This window comes from Echiichthys vipera, assembly GCF_963691815.1.
Source record: "Echiichthys vipera genome assembly, chromosome: 17".
Taxonomy (NCBI): domain Eukaryota; kingdom Metazoa; phylum Chordata; class Actinopteri; order Perciformes; family Trachinidae; genus Echiichthys; species Echiichthys vipera.
In genome coordinates this window covers 12,584,784-12,612,730 of record NC_139842.1, presented here as the reverse complement: position 1 = coordinate 12,612,730, position 27,947 = coordinate 12,584,784, and the positions used below count along the sequence as shown (strand labels likewise).

Sequence of the window (27,947 nt, the reverse complement as noted above, 5' to 3'; positions counted from 1 at the left end):
CAAAATAAAAATGACATTTCCATGTGTTTAAATACAGCTTATAGAGGTGACGTGACCAGGAGAAATGTGAATAAATGCTATGGTTTCACTATTTTTACAGGATCTAAAGTACCCATGATTACTACTGTTGTATTAAATTATGGTTTTATTCCATATGTAAAATATTTATATTTATTCGAATGTTTTGAATATGTGTTTAAACATCTAAATATTAAAATCTTAAAGAAAGAAAGAAAACAAATTAAGAAAACTTTTATTTTGAAGACAACAATCACAGGACCCAACTCCTCTCAGACTCAGCCCCATCTGGAGGCAGGGGTGCACAGAATTTGGATGCAGGAATGCGTAAAGATATCTTATTAGGGTGTCGATAAAACATTTAAACACAAGTACTGTTTGTTTTCATTAAAACCAAGCATCAGAACCAAAGGATTACAACAACAGGAATGAACGCAGAAAAACGGTTCTTGAACAAATGATGAATGAAGAAGTCGTCTACTCAGCCACATGAGGGGGGCAGAGTTTCATTTTGAGGGGAAAAATGCATTTGTCCATCAATGTCCAATTAAAAGTGAGAAGGGTCTTTGAGTTAAGGCACAAACTTCATGTCACTCGGGACACTCTGCTGTGTTCTCTGTGGGCACTAAGCTGATGTGCTGGAGCAGCTGGTCGCAGTAGAGAGGACTCCGCTGTTTGTCTCTCACTGCCTCTGTCTCCCTCTTCAGAAGTGCCGGGTGGACCGTGCTGCCTGTCTTCAGGATCTCTGGACACACACAAACAGATTCAAAACCAAAGTCACAAACCAGACAGGAGTCAGCGATCAAATAAAAGCAGAAATACTCAACTTTCTCTACCAAAAATAAATATCCTCCATAAAAAAAACTTTATAGATCGAAGTTGTGACATTAAAAACAAATAAAATGGCACTGATTTTATTTAACTCTCTACAAGAAAGCAAAAAGGCCTATTTACCAAAATGTCTATTTAACTATTCCTTTAAGCTAATTCCTCAGGGGGAGACTTAATACCAACTTAAAGGTGCCATATCAAGCTTATTTTCATGTTCATACTTGTATTTTGGGTTTCTACTAGAACATGTTTTTATGCTTTAATGTTACAAAACATTATTTTTCTCTTTCAATGCTCCGTTTTAGCTCCTGTCTCTTAAAGCCACCCTCCTGAAAAAGCTGATTGGTCAGCGTTTTCAGGTCTGCACCGTCATGCAGCTGGGGACTGACTGTAATGGCACTGTAGCTGCACTTTCTATCTATATGTAGTATAGTTGTGACATCACAAACATACAGAAGTCCTGACCGCACGTTTAAAAGGCAGTTTCTGAATATGTGCTGTGTGCATTTCTCTGTGGATTGAGCGTTTTTATTCTTTCACATTATTTATATAGCACTTCGACCTGCTTTATAATCAAAAGAAGACATGGAAATCTCACTTTTTACAATATGGGCCCTTTAAATTCAAGTATCAAAGCTTATGATCTTCAGTGTATCAAAGGGGCTGATGACCTTTTATTAATTTCTTCTTCCATGTTGGTTTTGACAGTCAGGTTAATTTCTCTCTTAATTCAAGCTCTTATCTTAATTTCAAGTTTTCAGTGTCTAATAGTGTACAGACGGATACTTTATACTGATTTGTTGTTTTCTGTAACAATGTCAAGATGCCAGCAGATGGCAGCGATGAACTACACTAAACTCAACTCTGCAACTCGCATATTATGAGTGCAGGTGCCCTGTCCTTCCACTGGGAGGAGATTATCTTCTGTTCAAATCTTCTCCAACTGTTCCCACACCTTCTGATTTTCAGCAGTATATTGAATTTCTTGAATTGCCGCCATCGGAAACCACAATGCAAAAGTGCCGTTCCAATGGTGACACGCTGTCAATCTGGATGAGTTAGCTCATGTAAACTCATCATCTGATATACCCGCTTTTGTTCTTCAAGGAGATAGAGGGGATTTCTTTTAGCTTTTGTGTCGACTGTACACAGATCGGACGGAGGTGGGGCGGTGGGACTTTGAATTCATGGAGAACAATGATGACTTGTGAGAAGTGAGTTATACCCGTGCCAACACTCTGTGTGGTTGAGCAGGTAGCAACTGTGCTGCCAGGACGGTGGGATTATCAGGGTGGAGGACTGGAGGAATGAGAAAAAGAGGTATGGGAGGGAGGGGTGGCGGTGCTGTCCGTCATGCTGTCAGGACATGCTGCACACATCAAGCCACTTCACATATGCGTTTGAAATCCAAGAAGCATAAGAATGGGATCAACTATTATAAGGAACAAAGAAAGAAAGACAGCTAGGAAAAAAAAGAAGAAGAATGCTTCAAACAGAGCCATGCATGAGAGTGAGAAATGCTTCCACATTTGCGGTGCAGGCGGTTACGGGTGCTGTCAGATACGGATGATCACTCAGCTAGATGTGAGGTCATCTCATTTCACAAAGAGACTCAGAGCTGGCTATGGATCTACTGTACTTCCCTGTTTGAAGAAATGGGCTATGCACAATTGCACCTATTTGTATCTTCTGTATGGCACACTCTAAGGCTGTAATAATGCACTTCTGGCATTACTGATTCATTACCAACACTTTTAGACTTGAGAACTGCTGAACTCTACAATAAACTTGATGAAAAATGACCGTCACTGATTGGTCAAACACACATCGCTGCTGCTCAAACTCCTGTAGGCTTCATTCATAACAAGGAAGTACTCTAGAATCGAATTAGGACGAGGGGACGAACATTTCTCTTCATCTGATAACATTAAAAACAAAGTTAGACTTTGCTTTTTCATGGGAAAATGTAAAATATCACCAGACTTATCGATTACCAATAATCAGTTGATTGAGTTACTAATTGCCAGAGCATGAGGTAAAGATAAATCCTATCCAGCGTAGGTGGAAATTCTCAAAAATGATCACTTCATATTTAAACTGGAATATATAGAATTTCAGTATTGTTTTTTTCAAAGCGGATCCTGAAAATACACATGCACAAAATCACTCGACTACAAGAAATACAGATGTACAGTATGTGGACAAAGGCCGGTTCATAAAGTTGATTAACATGTGTTATTTTTCCCTCTGCAGTCAAGGCTACACATACTTTGAGAACCAATGGCAACAACAAAAATGTGTAATGTCCTTGGACGGCTTTCAAAAGCCGCCTAGAATTCATGGTATGGAAGCAATTGTCTCTGGTGAGTGTGCAAATGTCTTCTACACTCTTTTTTTACCCTCTCTCCCTCTAGGTCTAGCTGTATGAAGAGGAGACATCCTGTAGAGAGGCTTCTCTGAGCTGGCTAAGGCATCAGCGCTGACCTGCGCCCTGTCAAAAATAATGACAGCTAACATCCATGAGAGTAGGAGAAAGTGAAAGTCCAGAGGAGCCGAGCCTCGGTTACGCATTTCAGGGAAAGCCACTCAGACTTTCCACTGATACATCAATAAAACTTCCACAGAAAACATTGGGTACGAGAAAAGGAAGTTAGACAGACAGATGAAAGACAGAGGGATTTAGTGTGATGGGTGTGAAGACAGATGTGGAAAGGTGGCGAGGAAAAGAGGGTCCCCATGTGGTGGTCATTAGCTGTTCTGTGTTGGAGGGACATCCTGGGTGGAGAGGCAGAGACTCCCCCAGTCTACCCAAGGTGTATTAGCATGGGAGTAGAGCCAGAACGATCATAACAGCTATTGGTGATATTGGTCTATCACAGAGATACCGTATCTGTTGGTATCGGTGTATTGTTTTTCGATATGCGCCGATATTAACCATTTATTTTACAGATCATATCATGCGGAGAACAGATTCAGAAATTGCATAATTTTATTTTATTTTAATTTTCATAGCAGTAGCAAAACCTATTTTAGCCGCCCAAAAAAAAGCCAATACATCTTTAAGTGTACGTTATAATTACAATATTTCACTGCTTCACCTTGCCTTTTCAGATGGGGAACTTAAACTGCTATCCGGCTGTTAAGTCTGACGTAACACCCTTTCAAAATAAGATTTCTGGGTCCAAATGCTCCGTTGAAACAAAACAGACACAAAGGTCAAACATGTGAACCATTACATCACCTCTTTCGTCTGTTAAACACCTTTTTAAATGATGAGAAAGAGGTAAAATGACAATTACGTTGTTTTTTAAAAGGCTTGGACCCGGGAATCATATTTTGAAAGGGCGTTACGTCACGACTTAACAGCCGGATAGCCATCTATGCTCTCATCAAAGCCACCAGACTCTTGACAAAAACTGTCAATTTAACTCGCAGAACACAGGGGTTGCTGGTCCCGGTGTATAGCGTACACTTTTTAGATTGGCCTTTTTATAGGTGGCTTAAATAGTTTTGCGGCTGCCTGTTGTGGCTCGACAGCAGCAATACATTGCTAAGTCTGTGTTGATACTCCTGCATGCTTCTCCAAACTGGGGCCTGCAGACCGCCGCCTACTGTAGCTAACACATTGAATATGGACAAGTGCCTCAAACACCCCATTTCAATGAATCTGAACCTTCCCTTTAACCTATGAAACGTCTCTCCCAGGTTGGGGCTTATCCATATCTGGGATCTTGTGTTTCACTCTTGACGGCCACCTCCAGCCCAGCCCCTACGGGCTTGCTTTGACAGGAGGAATTGCTCGAGCTGCTTTTGGTGATAAATTGTGTGGAAAAGAAGGATAACAGAGAGCTTTTGAAATAAAGGACGAGGGGAATCTGCTGGCGGCGTACCAGGCAATAATCTAGTGTTTGATAGAGGATACCCTGAATTCCTCTCTTCCTTCTGTGAGCGTCTCAGACACAGCAGGCTGGTCTGCAGATCATCACGGCTAAACTTTGCTTTCGTCGTCACCGCACATTCACCATCATCATCGTTACCATCTGTATCAGCGGAATCTTTTAAGCAGATATTCACGGTATCACATAATCATTTCAAGTCATATACAGTATGTTCACATGAGAAGGTTTCATATTATGTATCCCATAATGTTATTGTTGCAATCCCTCCTCATTCTTATCAGCACTGGTATCACAACATCTCAACAACACATTAAAGGCCAACAAAGAAAGAAGTTTTCCTAAAAAAATGCTACATTCCACATTGAGTAAATCTTTAAGCAGTATTATTTCTGTCCATTTCCTAAGATTCAGACTTATTCATTCACCCAGCATTATAAGGCCATCTGCATATCCTCCTAATACACTCCTCATTTCTGAGGTTGCAAAACACCCCTTCTAGTCTTACCGAGCACTTGGTCCTGGACCGAGCTGTCAGGGTCGTCCAGGTGCAGGAGGAGCTGCTGGAAGAGGAGCTGCAGATGAGGAGCAAAGAGCTCAGGGTTGTAGTCTTTGGTGAGGCTGGACAGCCACAGCCCGAGGGCCTGAAGGGCAACGCTGCGCACTTCCGCACTGCTGTCGTCCAGCCGCTTCAGCAGCACTGTGGAAGAAAGACACAGAAACACAAAAATATATTTAGAAACAAACTATTCTCAACAGTTTCTGCAGAGTTTGCCAATTTGAGTATACGTTTTTGTATTTTTGGCATTTCACATCAACAGTAATTTTCAATGTTTTTTATTCTCAAATGTTTCCCTACCCAGTTGTGACGTGATTATACAGAATCATTTGCAGAGCATACATGTAGATCTGAGCGGGCAGTGAGACAGAATGTGGTGCATTGATTTCTGTGGGTGTGTTCTTCACCTACCGGGGTAGATCTTGTTGAGGGCATCAGTTTCCAGACTGGTTCCTATGAGTCTGAGTATGGTGGACAGGGATCGACAAGCCAGCAGTCTTCCCGTCTGAGAGTCCTCTTCCAGAGCTGACAACACCTGGGGACTCAGTTGTTTCTCCAGACACAGAAGCTGCACACATGAAAGGCACATACCTTTAGGAAAGACAATGGTTAAAAATGTTCTCCTCTACTAAAGCTTATGAACTTGCAACGTACTGGAGTGACTGCTTTGAGGCTGCAGGACAACTTATTTTCATTTCCAGGATTTAGATTTCTTTATTTACTCTAGACCTAATTTGAGGTTTGGAGTATTAAACATAAAACAAAACAGCGGCACAACGGTAAATAGTCAGAATGACACAATTCTGTTTTTTCTACAGTTTAAATCATAGTGCATCTCTCCACACCGTATCAAATGCTTTACTATAGTCAGTGAAAGAACAAAACAGGCTCCTTTTTTGAAGCAGAACAGTTCCAGAGCATGCGGAGTAGCCTTTTTCCAAAAACCTGTCATTTTCCTTCAAATTAATATTATCTTCACAGAACTCATACAACCTTATATTCAGTATAAAAACCCCTCTAAAATGTGTGTCCTAAGTTTTCAACAATGAGAAAAGTCAAGGCTAGTTAGTGAAAGTGACAACACCTCCTCAGGAAAGCTTAAAGAACAGTTTCCACACTTTATTTCAATTATTTGTGTTGATGTGTGTGTGTGTGTGTGTGTGTGTGTGTGTGTGTGTGTGTGTGTGTGTGTGTGTGTGTGTGTGTGTGTTTTTGTAACAAAGTGAAATATCACCTGAAGCATGACAGAGTCTCATCAGGTCTGGATCATTTTGTACAGACACGCGGGCATGGAGCCCAACTTCAGAAGTACAGCGAAGACTGATGTTTTCATCACACCAACAGATGTGAAACAAAGGGAAATGGACAAACAAGGTGAGGCTGAGCGCCTCAGACCAACATGCCAAGAGGCAATGGCTCAAACCTCTGTCACCCCGTCTGTTTGCTATCGAAACCGTGCAGGCGAAACAGTAAAAAAAAGGGAGCGATGGGAGAGGGAGGGAACGAGAAAGAAAGAAAGAAGGGGGGAAATTTGGCAAAGAAGTTATCCGGCATTACATCAGTGACAATCTGAAGTGTAACTAGAGCTGCTAATTGTTTTCACAGGCAGTAGTGAGGAAACAATGTCCTTCTAAATGAAAGGCTGTTTGATTTGCCCATGGAAAGACACACATAACCTTCTGTGGTTATGCCCACCAGGACATATTGTTTATTTCATCTCTACGGTAACCTCATTTTGAACCCCAACTCCGAGAGTAGCACGACCCTGTTTAGTCACCACTTTCCTAGATCTTCTATTCTTCGGTGGACTTTTGGGTGTCATTAGATGGTAAAAGTTTGATCACGCACCTACACCCACACTCCCATTGTCCCCAAGCTGTTTGCTTTGCCTTGTAGTTAACGACGTGTGAATACAAGAGGTGTGTAGGCCAGTTTCAACTGGTCACTCTGCACACGCAAGGGCAAACACAGCCAGATGTGAGTGCTTGTGTGAGCACACATACTTTAACTGGGCACATGCTCTGACAGGCAGGTGCAAGGACATGTCCTGGTGGTAGTTTCTACGTACAACAAGGGCCCAGAACAGTGAAAGCATTGTTCCTCAGGGACAAAGGTATGTGAACCCGCTTGCTCCCTTGTACACCTGCTACCTGCTGTAGCCAACACTTTCAGCCAGGGGGGAGAAAAATGGCGAATGATATATTTTCCTAAATGGCCAAATGGGACTGTCTATTTTGATGTAAAATGGACAAAACAGAGAGTTTGAAGTAAATGTCAACTCCCGGTGGATTCAAAGAATGCACTACCACATCTTTTCCTTTACAGCTGAGTCAATAAAAAGTGTTTCTGCAGATTGAAGATCAGGAGTAAGTACTACTGGAGGCCTTACAGATCCAGTGTTTGCTTCCAATGCTTGTGGGAACCTTTGCTCAGGTTGAAATAGATGTATCCTGTGTGTCATATGTGCAAGTCCTCTGCAGCATTTATGTGTGTGTACCTGTCCAGGTGTGATGGCCCCTCCATGGAGCAGGGCCAGCAGACAGCTGAGGGCTGAGGTGCGGACAGCAGCAGCCATGCGGCCTGCACGCCAAACAAGGTTAGGAAGCAAGACGTCACACAGGAACTTCTCCGACTCATCACGGAAATGCCTGGATGGAGGCAGAGAGTAAAAATATGGAGACAGAACATGAGCAGATATTTCTATTGCTTTAGCTTGAGGTTATTGGCATTTATTCCATTTAACAACTAGCAAGCAATAGTGCCCATTTTAAGGACAAGTGACTGATGATTGCTGTCGGGAATGCAACTGCAATACAATGGCTATACTGTAGACATTTTCCCACACTTCATACAAGACAGATGGGTGGCAGGGGAGGAGAAGCAGAAGGCGAGGAGTGCAACATCTGGGTGTCCTCCTTTCACTCACCCTCTCTTTTCCATGCTTGCCTAGGCCCTCTGACATCCACACGCTACCAGAGTCCACACTGCCCTTTTGACTTCAAACCAACTCCCCCAGCTCTGGTAGATGCTTCTAGCCCCTGGCTCTTCAGCTGGTGCCACACAACAAACTTGTCATGACGTTTGATAAAATGTGCTGTAATGTTTCAGTGCCAGTAGGGGGAGACTGTGTGCCACTAATAGAGCCTGGACTACGTACTGCTTCGTTAGCCCAGTCTCTTCATTTTGACAGGTGTTGAAAGCTCTTCATAAATGACACCAGGAGATGGAAAGACATATTTCCACATAGCAGGGATGAAGTCCAACAGAAAAAAAGTGGGACCTTACTTTAACTTGTACAGTATGTCTACACACACAGACACACACAGGGAATTTTGTCTGTACACCTCTTGGGTCTCTACTGACTGGAGCTGTCTGTGCTTCTGCGTTGGTCACAAACGTAACTGTAAATGACTAAAGTTATTTAGTTTGTTATCGAGTATGACTGGGCTGCAATTTTTATTTATTTATTTATTACATTAAACCATGTAAACATGCTCTAGTAGAAACCAAAAATACAAATATGAACCTGAACTTGAGCATAACAGTCCCCTGTAAGTTTGTATTTGACATGCATGAAGAATTTGGTCCTCTGTATTGCGTACCAGTGGAACAACAGTTAATTCCTCTGAACATCAGTTTGATTATTTTATGGATGATGATGCATTTACATTTTCTTTATCGTACTGATTTTGAATACGTTGAGGTGAAGTCTTGTTTCAGAGTCATTTCTGATACATGCACAACTAGATCTGCTTCATTTGGTTTGGTCTCATAGTACTGACAGGCTTTACAGACATTTTAAGGGAAACCATATTTGGAACAAGAGGAAGATCTCTTACCAATACCATTTTGTTTTTTTTGTTTTATGTCTTGAAAGCTGAAATTAAGACTAAAGACAGATGCCTTTTGGAGTTCACATGTGCATGAAAGCACACACTCTTATCTCCTTGTAAGTGGCACATGATTTTTGCCTGCCACACCCAGGGGAAAGAGGATGAACTTTCATTTATCACACATCACCTTCTACTTAAATTTCACATGCAGCTTTTTAATCACAGCACACAAATCCACATGAAACAAAGACATTATGTGAGTGCGGATGAAAGACACAGACACGCACACGCACACACACACGCACGCACACACTTTTCCTTTCTGCTTGTTTTATAGCCGAGCTGTCATTATGTCATTTTGGTTGTAGAACAAAGAGAAGAGGTTTTCTCTATAACTATCATTGTCCTCATGATGACATATAGTGTGTGTGTGTGTGTGTGCGTGCCTGTGTGTGCGTGCGTGCGTGCTTGTGTGTGCGTGCGTGTGTGTGTATGTGGACTACAATCTGCTGAGCAAAGATCAGGCCAGGCATAAATCATGAATGGAGGGATAAGAGGAATATGAATGGAAATATTATGGCAGACCACACAGTGCAGCACCACATACTGTAAGTTAAGCATTCGTTTAAAAACCTTTTGAAGTAGTAACATGATTTCTGTCTCATGATGCTCCTGTGATTACCCGAGATTAAGCTGGGGAATGAGAGAAGCATTTAGCGGCACAGGTGGCCGTGCCGGGAGTTGGGATGAGACAGAGGCGCCTTTTGTCTAATATGCACATTAATGGATAATGTAATCTGATAAAAGCTGAAAGCAAAGTTCCAATTTCCATGTTTTTTTGGCAAAGGTGGTCAGATTTTTAGGCTTCAGAACACTTCCTGTTGTTTATGCATACATTTTTCACTGACAAGGATATTATTTTGTCTTCAACATCTCACCACATAAACATTACCAATCTAGCCCAACGGAAACACCTACAAACCCTTATGGACCTTTTGGCTTTAGGGTTAGTTACACGCTGTGCAGATGTTTCCATGGCAACCCCATGGACGAGGTTTGTCTTTCTGATAGACGGCAGCAGCTGCTATGATCGCTGGGACCCGGAGAGGGCCTCAGCCTTAATGCATTCCCTCAGATTAGAGCTCTGAGCCCGGCCTGAAGGCTGCACAGCTGAGGCCACATAGGGGATCCTGGAGGGCGAGGGGGGTAAAGAAGCAGGGAGGACGAACCCACAAATGGGGAACTCCTCCGGGTATCACGCATCCCTCTTATTCTTGTTTATTCATCCGTCAATAACCATTCAAGGGTGTTACTAAATATCAGACATAATTTGCCTTTAGTTTTTTCAGGTATGCCAGGAAGTGATTAACTAATTTGAGTTAGTCAAACCGATACTCCCAACGAGACCACTTAAACTCAAATGGGACTCCTTACAGTGTATGTGGTTAGTTTGTAATGGGGTTTATAATTTTCAGTATGATCAACTGCATCACGCCTGAAATATACCCTTATATCTATAATATGGCCCTGCCTGAATCAGCAAGTCCTAAAGAAGCTGACGGGGTTACAATGACCTCAAATTACACTATTGTGTTTTTGTGTGTGTGTTTCTTATTATGGTCCCTTGCGGGTGCGGTACTAATTTGCAGGTTAATGTGAGGTTCGGTCTAAAAATATGGTGTGTGCCAATAACGATGACTTGGAAAAACTCAGACTAGACAAACCCAAACAACTAAAGCTCAATGCAACGTCATGCAGTGATGAAATGGGGGGAAACGTTCCTGTAATAAAGCTGTAGTGTCTAACTTGTTCTTTCTCTGTGTGTGAGTGTATCAAGTTGTTAGTATTTGCACCTCTCACCCCTGAGAATCCAGTGTGTTGGTTGCATCCAGTAGCAACTTAGCAAGCATTGTGAAGATACTCATCCTCATTTCTATGTCTCTGTCTGGTTGAAGGCAGCTGCACAGCAGAGGCATCAACTGGCTCACAAACTCCCCAATCACTGGACCTATAAAAACCGCACATGCACACGCACACACACATTACTTCTATTGGACGGTTCACAGTATAAACTGTTCAATCTACTGTATAAACAGTATATATGGATGGAGCATGTGGAGACAGTATGGGGAATTATATGCAACAAAGGTTCACAGCCTGAATTGAACAAGAAATGTAGTTAAGTAGTTAAATATTATAACTATAACATATGCCATTCGCCTCAATCACTAGGCCACTGAATTTCCCTATTATTACAATATGAAATGTTGTGATTGAACCCAATGGGTTCAAAGATATCTTCAGTGTCTAAGACTAATCATATCCTTAAAAATTCTAGTGTTCCCTTTTGGGAAGTGAGGGCATGTATGAATTTTCTTAATTGTTATTTGTCCAGAGGAGCTGTTAAATGTTAAACAATAGGCCCACACAGACATTAAAGACCTTTTTATGTTTAAAACTGACCAGAGGGCTATTAGGGTATTGAGACCTTATTGGACTGGTGAGACAGTGACACAGAGCTCAGAGGAAACGAGACATAAAAAGGTCTTTGTATGACAGAGCTTTTCTATACAAGTGTCTTTAACAGGAAAAATGAGAAACTCACAAGTATTCCCAGTTACACTCATGCCCACACACACCCTCCAACAGTCTGACTCCATGTTTACAGAGCTATATTTAGTAATCTTTGTGTGTGTAATGAGTGATAAGTGCCCATGTCCTGTTTGGACTCTGAATTGTTCAGACGTGAGAGGAGACAGAGGAAATCCTGAGACTGCCTGAGGGTGGTGGCCAATGTCATTAAGAGATATGGGAAACAGAGAGAGCGAGAGAGACCTATTTTATCAGACAGGAAAGTGTGACTCAAAGGGTGTGTCATTTAACCAGAGGTGTTAGAGGAGACGTCTACAGGTCGCCACACACTGACTACGGATATGACAAGGCAGCAAAGGGACATTTCGCTACACTAATGGAGACACACACAGACAAAAACAGTTCATTATTGCTTAAATTGTCAGCATGCATCCTGTCCTTGAGCAAGGCACTAAACCCCCAGCATAGAGAAAGAGAGAGTGAGGTTGCTCCAGTCTACACACAATGAATCAGACACATTGAAACCAGCTGAAGGACAAAAGGCAGTGAGGAGGATATGAGATTGTTCCTGTCGCCGAAAAACACAGATGGAGTGTGCGAGACGCTGATGAGCAAGCAAAAATGACCAAGTCTCAGTTGTCAAATTAACTACCGCCGATTGTTCAGCAGAGGGCTGATTTCCCTGAATCATGTGCAGATCAAACAGAGCAGCCACACGCTGTCTGATCGGCTGCCTGTAATGAAGTCGTTGGGTACTCTTAATAGACCAAAGATCACATCCGTAGGAATGAAATCTAGGGAAGCTTAGAGCAGCGTAAATAAAACACACACAGACACACACACACAGAGCTTCAAAGTAGCCCCTTGATCCAGGGGGAGGTCAAGAGCAGGCGGCTGTGGGGCTGTTTGATGTAGTGACCTGCATGGGGATCACTGAGTGGACTGAGAATGGACTGGTCAGTTAGCCGTGGGAGTGTTGTGTGAGAGTCTATGTGTGTGTGTGTGTGTGTGTGTGTGTGTGTGTGTGTGTGTGTGTGTGTGTGGAGGGGATAAGAGGGGTACCCTGCTGCCCAGTCAATTAGAAAGAGAGAGAGGGAGGGAGGAAGAGATGGAGATGAAAGTGTGGCACATGGAAGTGCTGATGATGGAGGATTATTTGGTATTGAGGGGGGTTACGGGAAGTCTCAACACCAAAGACAAGGTCACTGCTTTTTAACCCACTGCGCCCCGCACACACAAGCACAGACTTACCTCTCCAGACAAATCTGAGACACACTGACTGACCAACAGAGGGAGAGTCAGGGATTCACAAAAGTCAGTAAGCCAACTGGTGCTAATGACAGACCTGTTTTTTTTCTGTGTGGGTGTGTTTGACCATGAGCCTCTCTGCTTAGGTAACAGAAAAGGCATCCATCTTTCCATCTTGGACTGCATTAATGGAAGAGCATGCATCCACTGGGGCGTCAAGCAATAAATCATACAGCTTATAAAGTCAAATACTGCGTCATTTGACAGCACCCATATCCATCAGGTGGTGTTGACAATTTCTCCGACCACCACTGACGTGTACAGTATTCGCCCAATTTGATGCCTTACAAACCTCTCAGGAGCTGTGTGAGATCATATGAAAGCATGGTTGAGGAGGATGTTTTTTGCTGATTCTTGAAGTAAGGTACTAGAAAATAATACATCCGGACACATCACAAACAATTCCAATAAACTACCTGAATCCTCTGTACAGGAAAGAATCAGTGCTGCTGCTTTGACAGCTGCTTGTTTGGATGTGCAGCCTCGATGATTGATCATGTGTGAACAGGACAAACAGCTTGACACTTCAAATATGATGTAACATGTGTCTGAACAAGTTGAAACAAGAATGGCTTCAGAAACCACACACTATGACGTAAAGTTTAATAAAACATGATCCAAATTATATAATCTCGCCAATGTGCTGAGGTGAAATGGACCCAAAGAGTGTGTTCAGACTGATGAAGTGATTTTCCCATCGTTAACAGGTAATTTTGACGGGCCATTTTCTCAAAACCTTACTGTTTATCTTTGACCATTATTGTGTCTCTATATGTGCAAACTTCAGCACCTGCTGTATAATTTGGCAGTGTCTTGTGCATATTCAGGCTTCACTTCTCACCTGATTGTATGACTATGATATGCAGTTGCAGTCTCTGTGGGGAGTAACTGGACCAGGTGTTGACAGAGGCAGATAGCCAGTCCAGCAGCTGGCCCATATGTTTTCTATAGAGCTCCATCAGTGAGTCCAGGCCCTGCACCTTACACAAGAACTGCACACTCTGCAAAGCCTGCAGGGGAGAGGGATACATGGAACAAAAGACACAGCAACAGACAAAGAGAAAGAAAAGATTGGGTGAGAGAAGAGCAGGGGATATTGTGTTCAAGTTCAACTATTACAGCTGTTTTCTTGTAATTTCAGGAATTCTTCAGGTCACGCTCACATGACAGGCACAAAACCATCATGTGGAACCATGGGAAGAACAACACTGCAGACATGACAAGGTCTTACACATAAAACCTACTTAGAAACAAAAACCCCAGCAGATACACAGGATGTCACAAAGACACACACACACACACACACACACACACACACACACACACACACACACACACACACACACACACACACACACACACACACACACACACACACACACACACACACACACACACACACACACACACACACACACACACACACACACACACACACACACACACACACACACACACACACACACACACACACACACACACACACACAGCTGAGCTAGGAGGAAAGGGCAGGAATGAGAGATAGGAGAGTAAATAATTAGCCGATTCTTTAGGGCAGGGGAACCGACCCTTAGGGCACTTCATAGTTCCCTTCATAGTCCCTCAGGGACGGACAGAGACAGAGACAATGTCTGAGTCACAGATCGGCCCTTTCAGAAGAGAGCTTGACAACCCTGAGCTATCCACTGATGGGAAAGACGTGCCCCTTTTCTGGGAAATCAACTTCTGCTTTTCCTCTGGGTCCGGGATTGCCCAAGGCCATTCTCACCCTCCCTCTTTTTTTTTTAATCCATTCCTTCTCATCTTTTCTCTAACACTGCTCCCTGTCTCAACATACACACTGATGCAGACAGACGTAAACACACACACTTGCACACACTGGTGGCCCATGTGGTGTCTGGTAAGCATCGCTGCCAGTCCTTTCCCGCTCCTCTCCCTGTCATTAGCGCCCTACGGCGATGAGCAGTTAGGCAACTTGCTGGCCTCAGTTACTGTTGGCTTGACTTGTCACTCTTCCTGTTTGTCCCTTTGCATTTAGAGACATACCACAATATGAAAGCTTGTTACTTTTATATCACTTATATCACTAGGCCACAAATGGGCCTAGGTCAATGACACATACCTGCTAAGAAACACAACTCATCTCGCCCTATCTGTTTTTTTCCTCTATTTCTGCCTGTCTGTCTTTTTCTCCACCTTTTACCCGCCTCCTTTCACCCAGTACTGGATTTAAAGTTCCACTCCAAAGGTGCAATTTCAGCTCCCCTGGCTAAGTGGGTAATTATACATTTGGCCATGCCCACTTTGAACTCACAAATACTGACATTCCTCAAATAGCTCTCTTGCTTTATAAAACATGCTTACCTTTCTAATAAAAAAAGGATGGAAAACTAAAATTGAAGGGGGGAAAAGTGTCATGTCAAAGTAGAATTGAAGAATTACACAGGTGAGGTGATATGTTGCTTTGCTCAAGTGGGACAAAGTGATGGCAGAGAGGATATCTTTAGGACCGAGTTCTCACCTTTTCGCTGAGGCCTGGCTCAGTGGAGAGACTCTGAACACTGACCAGCACCTGCAGCAGCTGCAGGCTGACTGAGCCATGGTCTGACTCACACTGAAGCAGCAACACATCCACGCAGGCCAATATCTGCTCCAAGTACACAACCTGGGAAAGAGGAGGAAGAGTTAGAAGATTTCCTTGTCTATTTTATAAAAGATGTGAGTGCTGTGAGAAGTATTCGCCTTGTCTTTCAGAGAACCCCATCGCACTTCAGTCCTTACAATCTCCTATTTCTGCCATGTTCTCAGTCCCATTTCATTTTCTCTTACACAGCCCACCATCACAAGAAACCACATTTTACACAAGAAAATTACCGAACCGATGGTGAGCAACAAGATACATTAACTCAGGGTCTAAGGTAAGAACTTTCCATCTCCAGATATGAGTGTGTGCATGTGTGTGTGTGTGTGTATGTGTGTGAGATCGCTGTCACTTGTCAGCCAGTGTTGTGGTGAGCTCATGTTTAGACAAAGACCTGCGGCTCGGGCTAATTTCTATGCCATCACTGGGATCATGGCCTCTTTTCCTGTTTTCTTGCAGCCTGTCATTAGGGCTGGGGTGGGGTGTAAGGCAAGTGTATGTGTGAGTGAGAGAGAAAGTGTGTGTGCGTGTGTGTGTGTGTGTGTATGGAGGCCTGAGAGCCCGTAAATCGCCCTCCAGGTGTTTAGTTGGTCTGGTGATGAAGAGTTGGGTGGTGAGGGGGAAGAGTTTGTGTTAGCAAGAAATATGCAATGCAACCTCCACATATGCTCCCTCACTCAAAACACCCACCCACTTGCTGAGCTTTGACTAACAAGTACCACAGCTCTACCACTAGGAGGCGCACTATATTCTCATAACTTTTGAGTAGCCCTTGTACAGCTCAGCTTGGCATTACTATGGAAGGAAAACAAGTGTTAAGCCAAGTAAAGATGCTCAAAAAAGCCAGGCATTATGAAGAGGAAAGAGAGCTAAGGGACTTCCAGTCTGCGAGGCACATGTGCAAATGTTTTTATTTTGCAGCAGAGTGCTGAACACACACTAGGAAAAAGCTTGTTATGCGTATCTAATGTCCCGGCCCGGGTGTTAGTTAAGTGTGTAAACACATTTTCCTGAGGCTAAACTAAACTTCCATGCACCCCTGAACAACCATGACTTGCCTTGATTTCTTCAATTGCCCAGACTCAAAACAGCTTACCCACTGCACTGTGCGCTCTTGTTTGAATGTGTTCACACAGTCATTGATGGGGGAAACCCCTGCTTATGGCCAAGACATTCATTGGCACAAAAACACAGCAGGAGCTCCAGGGAGGCAGTAGTGGAAATAACGTGACAAACAGTGGCAGACACACACACACATTAGCGTACACATTCACAGACACGCATATTATACATGCGTAGAAAACAACCATTAGGGCTGGCCGAGAGAGAGAAAGAGGGAGAGCGGAAAAAGTGGTGCGATGTAATGACTAGGTGGACACCTGGAGCCAGGCAAGATACACCTGGATTCATTGGCCTGGGCACGCTCCTGGGGCCTCGTTACACAGTGGCACACACACACACACACTAACACACGCGAGCACACACACACAAACGACACCACTTTAAGGAGCCATACCAAGCGATGGATTCCTATCCAGTGGGGAGCCCACCCCCCACAGCTACTGATGTTGCTAGGGAAACAGGAAAACAAACACTGGCGCTGCATAGGATGCCGACCCCTTGCAGTCAGGTGAAGTTTGCTAAGCTGCCTTTCTTCTCCTATCTTCATCTGTCGTTCAATTGAGCAATGAGCAGTATGTAGCTGTCATTTATGACAAAAGGGCAAGCATGCAGGAGATTCATTGATGTATGGCAATATGTATGTGTATTCAGCAGAATACTGGTCGTTGTGACACGTGCAGAAGTTTCTCCATGCACAGACATGATGAAAAGACACAGGGCCCGCTCCTCTAGGCTACTGTAGGTCAGGCACTATTTTACAGAGTTTCAAAGAGAGAGTATATTCTTGCTTAACAAGCCTGGTTGTAAATATGCCTGCTAATTCACTGTCAGACTCCCTCTTTATACTACAGCACTGCAGATATCACGATGCCTCCGTCACCATGGCGAACCACAACAAAGCGACAATCCACTGTGTAAGGTGTGTGTGATGTTGGGGATTTGTAAATCTCTGCGGAATACCCCTTCAAAAAGAAAGACGTATTCATAAGCAAACACCATCATATACAAACTACAGAGGGTACCTCAGAACACGGTGGCTTCTCTAACCACTGGTACGCCTATTTTTCACCGAGCATGTGTAATTTATTTTTGCAAGCCTCCTTTTTCCCCTACTGAAATAAAGAAAAGAAAACAGGGACTTGAAAGAGTTGGCGAAGTTAAGTCATCCAGAAGTATCATATATCAGTTTCCAAATCTTCATCTTGTTCCCCAAACTCCCCACGGAGCCCTTCAGTTCCCCCTGCCACTGTTCGCTTTGAAGATTATTTATACTTCATTTCTTAACAGGCCTCATTTTGTCCAAGTCAAACTTTACTTTTTCTTCCTTTGGTTTAAGTGACACATAAATCTGTCAAATTGGATCCAAACACACATATCTTTTAAGTTCTTAAGATGCCTTACTGAGTCGGCTAAGCCTGTGTCTTGCTTGTGTATCTTTTTTTGATTAAAGGTCCCATTGTATGCTCATTTTCAGGTTTATACTTATTTTACGTACGTATTTTGGGCTTCTAAAAGAACTTTAATGTTCGAAAAACACATTCTTTTTCTCAAACTATGTCTGAATTCCATGTTTTCACCTTCTGTCTTCTGTCACTTTCTCTTTAAGCCCCCCCTCCCTTCCAAAAGAGCACAGTTTGCTCTGATACAGTAGTACCTTGACCTGCTTTAGAATTTAAGAAATAAAAATATCTTATTTTTAACAACTTGGAAGCTGTAAACCATAATCCAATACAAGTAAATCAGTCCCATATGAAGGATCTAAGGGCTAACCAGCACTTTGGATCGAGCAACTGTGAGGTAAGGGAGTGCACAATATTCTGGGTCAGCATTTCAGCACAGAGACAAAGAGGGAGAGAGATGCAGGTGCTCCTGTCTGCAGTGGTGTTATTTACAGCTACACAGTGATCTGGCCTTGCTCCCTGCTATGAACCCTGCCCGCTGTAGAAGAATGTTGCAGGTGCTTTGTCTGGGGGAGCTCTTGACAGCTTTGCTGTCAGAAACAGAGACTGAAAGAATGACAGCAGGAGATAGATGGAGCAACAGACAGAGAGGAAGCAGAGGTCTGCCTCCATCTGTGTGACAACATGTGATCGTCCCGTCCTGTTAGTTCTCTCTCTGGTTGACCCTGCCGGATAGCGACGAGGGAGGACAGAAAGGGGTCAACTTCCCTGACATTTATCACCGGCATTGACCGGGCGGGCTTTGAAATTTCAGGGATTCTTTTAATGCCGTGGAAGAACCACAGTCCGGTGCGGAGACCTTACACATGGCTATAAAAAAAACAAAGGCTATGCGCTGCCTTGTCTGCTCAGAGGGGTCAGAGCAGCCATGCAGGGGTCATGTGAAATTAGTGGATTTTTGTTATTATTATACCAGGGAGGAAATTCTTGCAGGCCTCTCTGGGAGAGGGGTGGGGTCATGGGTATAGGTGAGTCAGTAGTGCGGCAGGATCAGAAAATAGCTCTCAGCCAGACAAATGTTATTTTGATTCTGAAAGGGAAACATATTTGGTGGAAGAGAAAGGAAATGGGGAAGAGTCTGCCCTGGACTCGATGGGATTTTTCCATGCAGAGGGATGTTTGCATGCAGAGAAACTCAAAAGGCATTTTTTAATCATTGCTGCTATGTAAAAACAAAACAGAAAGATTTGTGCAACGTTGTGGGAGAACATTTCACAGATGCGTGTGAGCGAAGTCTTTTTGATCAGAGTGTTGTAATGTTAGATTTGAAAAACACCATGTAGCCATACTGTCACTTTAGCAAGGTTGGCATTTTAGAGAATTACACAACAGCGAACCCACTGAACTCGCCGTGAACAGTAGAGCTATTGAAAACTTTTGGAGGCTCTTCAACTAAAGCCCTTGCCACTAAAGAGATGTGGCATCTTATCGCGAAACCAATTTGAGTGTGTGTGTGTGTGTGTGTGTGTGTGTGTGTGTGTGTGTGTGTGTGTGTGTGTGTGGGAGGGGGTAACCTATAAGGACAGAGAAAACCTGGCAAACCTCTCATCAAAACAAGCCTTACTTTAATGTTGCAATATGTTTAACGGGCAACTCTTTCCTCTCCCACGGTGAACTACAGAGGTGCTCCTTCTCCATTGAGGCTACTCAGTTAGCAACAGTAGAAGGATGTGGTTGTACTGCATGTGAATGGGATAGATGGCATTACTGGCAAAGAGCAGTCATTCTCTGGGAAATAAGTTAAAAACAGGTCAACCACAATCAAACCCAAGCTTCCCTCTGCTGACCTGTTGATATTCCTGGCAGACGTCTGGCTGGGCCAGCGTGTTGGCGATCTGTTCGAGATGAGGTTTAAGGAGGGGTTTGGCGCAGCCTCCCAGCACCGCAGCCAGCACCATGAGGGGGGTCCAGGGATGAGAGGAAGAGGAGGGGGTTGTCACATGATCCAGCAGCAGCTTGAGGAAGACGACAGGAGGGACAAAGGTCCCCAACAGTTTGGCAGCTGCCAGGCACTAGAAGGGAGTACAGAAGAGAGAGGAAGAGAGACACATAGGCATGAGGGAGTGTAAAGGGGGACGAGAACCGCAGGAAGTCCTTTTTTTATTCTCGTACACATCAGAGTTTATATAAACAGGTGCATCCCAAGTCCTTGAGCCCTGCTCAGCTCAGACTAAAGTTCAAAAGATGTGTCCTGAAATTATTCTGTCTGGTAATAACTGATCACAAAACAATTCTATTTGGTCAGAGGTCGAGTGTTACTAAGTTCCACACCTGATCCACAAAAAATGGCAAACAGAAATAATAAATATAGTTCTGTGGGACTCACATTGCTGACCACATCCCTCTCTGTGTCGGTGCAGGCGCGGTAGATGGTGGCCAGGAGAGGCTGCAGATGCTGGGTACTGTGGTCCTCAGCATGGAGTAGCAGCACAGAGAGCAGCTGAGAGATCCTAACCCGTGTGGGCACCAGCCAGTCGGTTATGTCATGGGTAATGGCCGGCACCAGCCTACCTAGGTTTCTCACAACAAGCTCTCTGCAGCCCAGCCCTGGACGCTCCACTAGAAGAGAAAATGAAGAAAATTCACCTTTTCATACACTTCTGCTGTTTGATATCAGTTTTTGCAGAATTAATTTTCTCTCTACCTTTCTACATCTCCTTCAGTTAGTGAATTACTTTTACTTCAAGAGATGGGCAAGTTGTTGATTTTCATTAAAAGCTATCTGAATAACATAAAACCATAGCCAGCAAGCACCGTAACACCTTGTTTATGACAGTGTGTGGTGTATTTATTTAACTTTTGAGATAATTTCCCTCAGTATAGATTACAAAAGTCCACTAGTTCTATGAAACAGCATTATAAGATTTACAGATTTTCAAATTTCTGCCGACTACCCTCCAACTTATCACATTTTTTACCTATAACTTTATACTATTAAGATTTCCCCACAGGGGACTTGTCAGAGCAAGTGACACACATAGCCCTCTACAATTCAGCAACCCCCCCCTCTTTCTCCTTCTACTATAGGCACACTAATGAGTAGGAAGACAGGACTAAAGGAAGACAGAGATAAATCAGAGAAACACACCAGGACAAGACAAAACAAGCCTCTTTTCTGGTCGTCGCTCACTGTCAGACAGTGACCTCTTCACACTGGGAGGCCCGGCAGATTTATGATGGCAAGAAAGAGAAGGAGGAAGAGAGAGCCTCTTCCTTTCCCTTCCTGTCCCCAGGCAGATCCCATATTCCTCCACATTGTCACATGTGTAGATGTGGGACAGGTATGGGATCTTTAACCAAGATGCAAAGCCTTGGCACTGTACAACTGACAAACACTGTACAAACTCACACAGAGCCTGGCCCTATAGGCAAGTCATGGCGATCATGTTCAAGTTCACACTCATTCCCGGCCCGAGGCCAACACTTATCTTTCCAGGCCAGTGCATGTGCTGAAAACTAAGATGTCATGCACAACATGATTTTTACTGTATGTTATAAAATTGGACATCTGTAATAAAGAGAGGTTATTTAATACAGTAAAGTGTGTGGAGATTACATTTACATTAAAATGTTCGTATTTGAGTGTTTGAGGGATTTTATTATGCCTGATGAGAGTCCAGTGAAGCCAATGTACCAGGAAACTTTGTTCTGCTGCAGTTACCGTCAACTGGCAGCCCACAGGCCACATACAGGCCGTCGAAGCTTCCCATCCGGTCCACAGAATATTAATCCTAAGAGACCTGCAGGACCACCGGGGATCCCAGCTGACATTACTGTGTTTAAGAGGCTTTAGCGGGCTTTCCCATGTTTTTAGAAGTCTGTTCACAATGGCTAATAATAATAATAATAACATTCATTCTGTAAGACAGTGAAAACATAAAACAACGATACTGTATGATTATAATATTATTTTTTATTAAATGTTTGTATTTGAATGTCTGGCCCCAAAAGGGTCAGCTTAGAAAAATACTGGTCCTTGAACAAAGGTAGTTTATGATTCCTGCTCTATTAAAACACTGCAATTTGGACACCATTCCTTAGAATTCACCTGAATTAATCCTTCAATAAGATAAGCCAATAAGATAATCTTACAGGATGCAAGAAAGTCTGAGCCGATAGCCTGAGCTTAAGCTGGATCCCAAGGACTTTCCTGCAAGTTTTTTTTCCCCAAGAAAACATCAGACACACCTATTGAAATGACACAAACATTGGACAGCCTACCCAGGTACAACATACGGTTTCTTCCTCGCTGCTTTGTTGAAAACTAGCAACAATGGATGCTAATAAGAGCTTTGGGTGGCAGTAATAGAGTCTCTTAATTCCTAATGCCACCAGTCAATCCTGCACTCTCTAAGATCTCCTAGAGGGATGTGTGTGTGTGTGTGTGTGTGTGTGTGTGTGTGTGTGTGTGCGTGTGAGAGAGTGTGTGTGTGTGTGTGTGTGTGTGTGTGTGTGTGTGTGTGTGTGTGTGTGTGTGTGTGTGTGTGTGTGCGTGCGTGCGTGCGTGCGTGCGTGCGTGCGTGCGTGCGTGTGTGTGTCTGTGTGTCACAGCTGCAGATGTTCCCCAATAGCCATGAGTAGCCCTGACTTATGGAGGATGTGTTGCTCAGATTACAATTTTAAAGCCACATTTCAAGATTCTGAAGATTTACAGATCTAAAGTTTTAAAGATTCACATTTTAATGCCACACTGCTTCAAATTAACATTTTAAATGCTATCAAATGACTCAAAAAGTTTTATGTAAACATTTACATCTTACTCTTGATCTTACCAATGATGATTGATGCCGGTAACTCATGCAATATATTAATCAGACTTTTCTTTGCACACTATTGCGAGTTGATAGTGTGATTGATATCCAGAATAACTGGAGAAAATAAACCATGACGACTATGACTGACCTCCTTGTGGGTAGAATGGAGGTGGGGTGAGGAGAAAGTCCATCTTGTCCTTGATATCATCCTCATTCTCCTTCTCCCACTGGGCGCCTACCTGCTTCCATAAATCAACTGCTAGAAGTCTGCAGGAAGAGAGTGGAAACACAAATCATTGTCCCAAACATTAATGTCTCTGTTGTCAATTTTATGACGCACTGTATATTAAGTTGTAGCTATTTATGTGATAACATTAAACATTAAAATCCTCTGAGATATTTGTAAAATATTAGTATCTGAACCAGAAGGATATATGGCATATGACAGATTGAGATGCATTGAAGCACAGAATAAAATGTAAGAATGTCCACTTTTACCTTATTTCTGGGATCTCATCATTGATACCACTCAGCAGGAGTGGAATGAGTTTGTGGAAATAAGAGTATCTGTCTCTCATGTGAAGTAGCCAATCACCAACAACCACAGTCACAGCTTTTCTCACCTGGAACAAAAGAGATCAGTATAGAGGAAGAAGCATTGAGCAAGAATAACTTCATCAGCAGTACATATAACGGCACACACACACCCCATGGGATTTCTACAATTGCCTAGTTGCTTTACACTGTACCTGAGGCGAGTCGTCAAACAGCCTCTGTGCCAGGTGAGAGAGCACATCATCCACATTTTTCCCAGTGCCGTGCTGAATGACAGCTCCAGTGGCTTCGATGACAGACACTCGTACTCGGGAGTGTTGATGAGCAATCGTCTGCATGAGAGGCTTGACAAGACTCTCAGCTTGCATGTGAAAGTGCTCTGAAGAGAAAGAGATGAAATGCATTTCAGACCATTCAATTCAGTTATTGAACTGTTACAGAAACAATAATGGATGACTTGGCTTTTTTAATCAGGGCCCCTCAGCTTTGAAACTTCCTGCAGGAGAATTGCAGGCAAGCCAAATAAAATAATAGATGACTAGGGTACATAATTAATCAATTGACAGAGAATGAATTATTAAAACATTGGTTTAGTCCATCTGAGGGGTCGCAAGACATTACTCTTTATTAACTCCTGTAATACTGGAAAAATCAGATATTTTTAAGGCATCTAAAATTATACATATAAAACAAGGGAACAAAATGGTTCACCTGTCATTGTAGACATTTATGTCACTGCTGACAGTGGGGAAAAAAGTTGATTCAATTCAATTTCAAATGGTCCCATACTGTATAAAGTGAGATTTCTATGTTCAGGTTGAGATGCTTTATATAAACAGTAAAAGTATCAAAACACTCAATCCACAAAGCAATTCACACAGACCGTATTCAGAAACTGTGTTTTTAAATGAGCCCTCAGGACTTCTGTATAGTTGCGATGTCACAGTTATACTATATATAGTTGGAAAGTGCCGACACTGCAGTTACAGTCATTCCCCGGCTACAATAACAGTCAAGAGACACTGATGCCCCTTTTCGACCAACCCAGACCTAGTTCAAATGCTGGGCTGGTGCTAATGCACGTTCACCGTTCAACTTGCGAACCTTTTCAGAACCTGTTTCGGTTTTCCACAGGCTAGAGAGTCCAGAGAGCCACGTCATTACGTCACTGTATCAGTCTGAGGTTTCCCCAGAAATGCTAACGCCCTGTTCAAGCATAACAACAACAATGGTGGACTACAACACACTTGTACTGCTTGTCTTGAATACTATGGATGGAGATTTTGTTTGAGAAGAAAAGGTAATTATCTTACATGTTTTGGTTTTTATCGACACTGAATGTAAGATGTTAATGTTAGCCATGTCAGAATCAAATGACTGCAAGCTGGAGCTGTGTTCAATGAAAACTGCCATTACATCAGACATATACATGTTTTTGTTTGTTTGCCGAGTTGTTAATAGTTCCTTGATTTTCCGAAAGGAACTGTTTATAATTAGTGTGCATAACTGTGAATAAACATGTTTAACTTGAACCGTGTTTCTCTGTTGATTAAGCACACTAAAGAAGACAAATTCTAAAATCACAACATTTTTTAAAGCATGCAAGACTTTGTGATGCTGGTTCAAGAGCAGTAAACAGTTGGTGCCCTTCTGAAACCAGTTTTCCTGACAGAGAGCTGGTACTTTGGCTGTCATAACAGGAAGAACTGGTTCGAGATTGGGCACCGGCTCTGAACCGGCCCAAAATGTCTTGGTCGAAAAGGGGTACGTGAGTGGACAGACCAATCAGAGCAGACTGGGTTGTTGTTTTTAAGAAGGGGGGCCTAAAGAGACAGGCCCTACAACAGAGCTCTTCAAACAGGGGGTGGTAACTGGTATATTCAGACAGACAGTATGAGAAAAATGGTGTTTTCTGAACATTAAAGTATGCGAACATGTTCTAGTAGAAACCCAAAATACAAGTATTAACGTAAAAAATAGCACAACATGGGACCTTAAAACGACACAACCTCGTTATTGATTTCAGCCACCTAATACAACAGCAGAGTTGGACCAGGCATCTGTGCAGTAGACCTACAAGAGAGCGAGCTTTTCTGTCGCACTCAAGCCCGCGTGCGTCGGAACCATGGCAACAGACTATCCACAACAAGACTTTTCACCAACCTGGCATACACTTTGCAAAGTCTACGGTGCATTTGCAGCTTGCTCTTCTTACATCTGGGAAAGGGTCGACGATGGTTCTCTGCAGTATGTTGATCATTTCCGTCAGAAAGGGCGCTAGATGCTTCCCACACACCTCCACCGTGAGAGTCAACAAGTCCACCGCTGACAGCCGAAGCTCCTCCGCCGGCTCCAGAATCTCTTTCTCCCCGAGCCTCTGTGCCAGACACGGCATGAGATAAGGCAGCGACTCGTCCGGTTTGGGGACACAACGAATAAACTCTGTTATCACCGTTATCGCCGTTTCTCTGCATCTTTCCATCGGGTCTGACAAACATTTGAGTAGAGGCTTGAGGAGGGCGGAGAAAACGTCCTGTAAGACGCTGCTGGAAAGGCCTTTATCTACAGTCTCTCTCTTGATGAGGTCAAGAGCCCTCTTTCTTGTCGCCTTGTTGTCTTCGTTTAGACAGTTTAAATGTCGGGCGAGTCCTCTTAAAACTTCAGGCGCAGCATGTTCGTCTCCAGCCGCCATAGCTGCCATCTTGACTGTCGTTATGGCAACCGCAGCTGCACGACAAACAAACGGCTGCTTTACGACAGCTTCCGATTCAAAAATCTCAAACTTTATTCAGAATCACAACAGTTTCCTCTTGCATCAAGCTCTTTCTTCTCTAAAGTCTACATGTTACCATTTTTGTGTTGACAAAACTGATTCTGGTGGTGTTACGTATTTACAAATACATAATTCACTGTTTAATATAACGCCATATCATTTTATTAGAATAAAAACTAATTTAAAAAAAGTGAACATTATGATTTTAAAACTGTCTAAACCTGCTACCACAGTCTACAACATACATGCTTATGTACATTTATTTTGACGATTTCTCATAAAGCTGACTTTTTATCCTCAATGACATTCAAGAGGTTGGATTATGGGCGATGTGAGAAAGTGCCCCAGTCCCTGTAGGGGGGCACAAAGCCAAGGTTTACATGTCTCCATTGGTTTGTAATCGCCTGATTCGATTGACGTCCGGCTACCACTCAAAACTATTTGGGTAATATGCATCACTAAAGCAATATCAGCTGATATGAAGGACTTAAGACAGATCCTGGTGACCGGGGACACGGGGGGTGGCTTCATGGGCCCTGAATGTTCAATTATCATATAGATTTAGATTTGATATTTAGATATAGTATTTAGATTAACATTTAACATTTAGATAGATTATACCAGAAAAGTAAATATGACAAAGGTCACAAATGTCGCTGTAAATCTAATACAGAGTGATACACCGCTTTTCTATATGTTGTCTGGAGCTATGTGTGGTGAAATGATTTCACTGTGTGCCACTTTACAGTCAGTGCCACATACTTACTTACTTAGCTAAGCATTTTGATTCATTTTGATTGATATATATATATATATGTAGCAGATTTGTCAGCTAAACAATCATTTTGTGGACCCTTATACTACTCCAGCACAGTATAACACAAATAGGCTTCAAGATTAGTAGCCTTAGGCTGTTTCTTTGACATTCCTATGAGATGCAACTTAAAAATAGTAACATCAGACAATGTTTGCCTGTTTTTAGGTAGGAGGAGTGAAAATAAGTCATCCTCAACATTTGTTGTGTTATGGTTTCCGAATGATAAAGACAGTTGGGGAACTATTAAATACAAAATAGGATGTAGTTCCTCCGTATGATTCTTTCCCTTTAAAACTATCATGTGTTCTCCAATGATGTACTGTTTTTTAGGCATTCAGTTGTCTGAAATGGCCTGAAAAAATAGTGCATATAGCACCTGGACCCCCCTAGGTTTGGATTGATCCTGATATTTGCAACATCTGGCTTCGCCCATGCTGGTGCTCATAGCTCAATTCACCCCATTGCATAGTCTGGCTCACACATGCCAATGTCAAAATCCTCCCTAATACAAAATGTAGGCTATAGTTCAGTGATATTGTACAGTAAAGTCATATGAATACAGTCAACTGTTATACTATTCTAGGACCTCAAGACTAGACTGAATATCCATTATCAAGTGGCACTTCTCAGGGTTGGTCTATTGACATTAATATAGTAACTGAATCTGTTGGTTAAGTTGATTGAACAATGTGCTTCTGTGTGTGTTTTGTGACCTGGGGGAATTTTATTTCTATAGTTACACAAATTAGATATGATAGAGCATATTGGCTCATTCTAGTGTTTATAGA

At 42.9% G+C, this 27,947-nt stretch overlaps 1 protein-coding gene across 1 annotated transcript; it reads right to left on the bottom strand.

Annotated features, from left to right (window-relative positions):
* Nucleotides 1-236: 236 nt before the first annotated feature.
* dnaaf5 (dynein axonemal assembly factor 5) lies at nucleotides 237-26,285 on the bottom strand. The gene is made up of 13 exons (XM_083931889.1): nucleotides 25,733-26,285; nucleotides 23,764-23,948; nucleotides 23,513-23,637; nucleotides 23,163-23,281; nucleotides 20,587-20,819; nucleotides 20,048-20,272; nucleotides 15,559-15,702; nucleotides 13,879-14,047; nucleotides 10,998-11,145; nucleotides 7,802-7,952; nucleotides 5,716-5,872; nucleotides 5,254-5,445; nucleotides 237-763 (listed from the first exon to the last, which is right to left on the bottom strand). Exons 1-13 carry the CDS (start codon nucleotides 26,268-26,270, stop codon nucleotides 609-611), a joined length of 2,541 nt encoding a protein of 846 aa, XP_083788015.1. The 5' UTR covers nucleotides 26,271-26,285; the 3' UTR covers nucleotides 237-608.
* Between the last annotated feature and the right edge of the window lie 1,662 nt (nucleotides 26,286-27,947).

What these genes read in the sequence shown, in the direction of transcription:
- dnaaf5 (XM_083931889.1), bottom strand. Translation starts at nt 26,270, where the DNA reads ATGGCAGCTATGGCGGCTGGAGACGAACATGCTGCGCCTGAAGTTTTA. An exon ending in TCTGCCAGGAATATCAACAG is followed by an intron (nt 15,703 to 20,047) that starts GTCAGCAGAGGG and finishes CCTCTTTCCCAG; the next exon opens with GTTGTGTACTTGGAGCAGAT. An exon ending in AGCCAGGCCTCAGCGAAAAG is followed by an intron (nt 14,048 to 15,558) that starts GTGAGAACTCGG and finishes TCTCCCCTGCAG; the next exon opens with GCTTTGCAGAGTGTGCAGTT.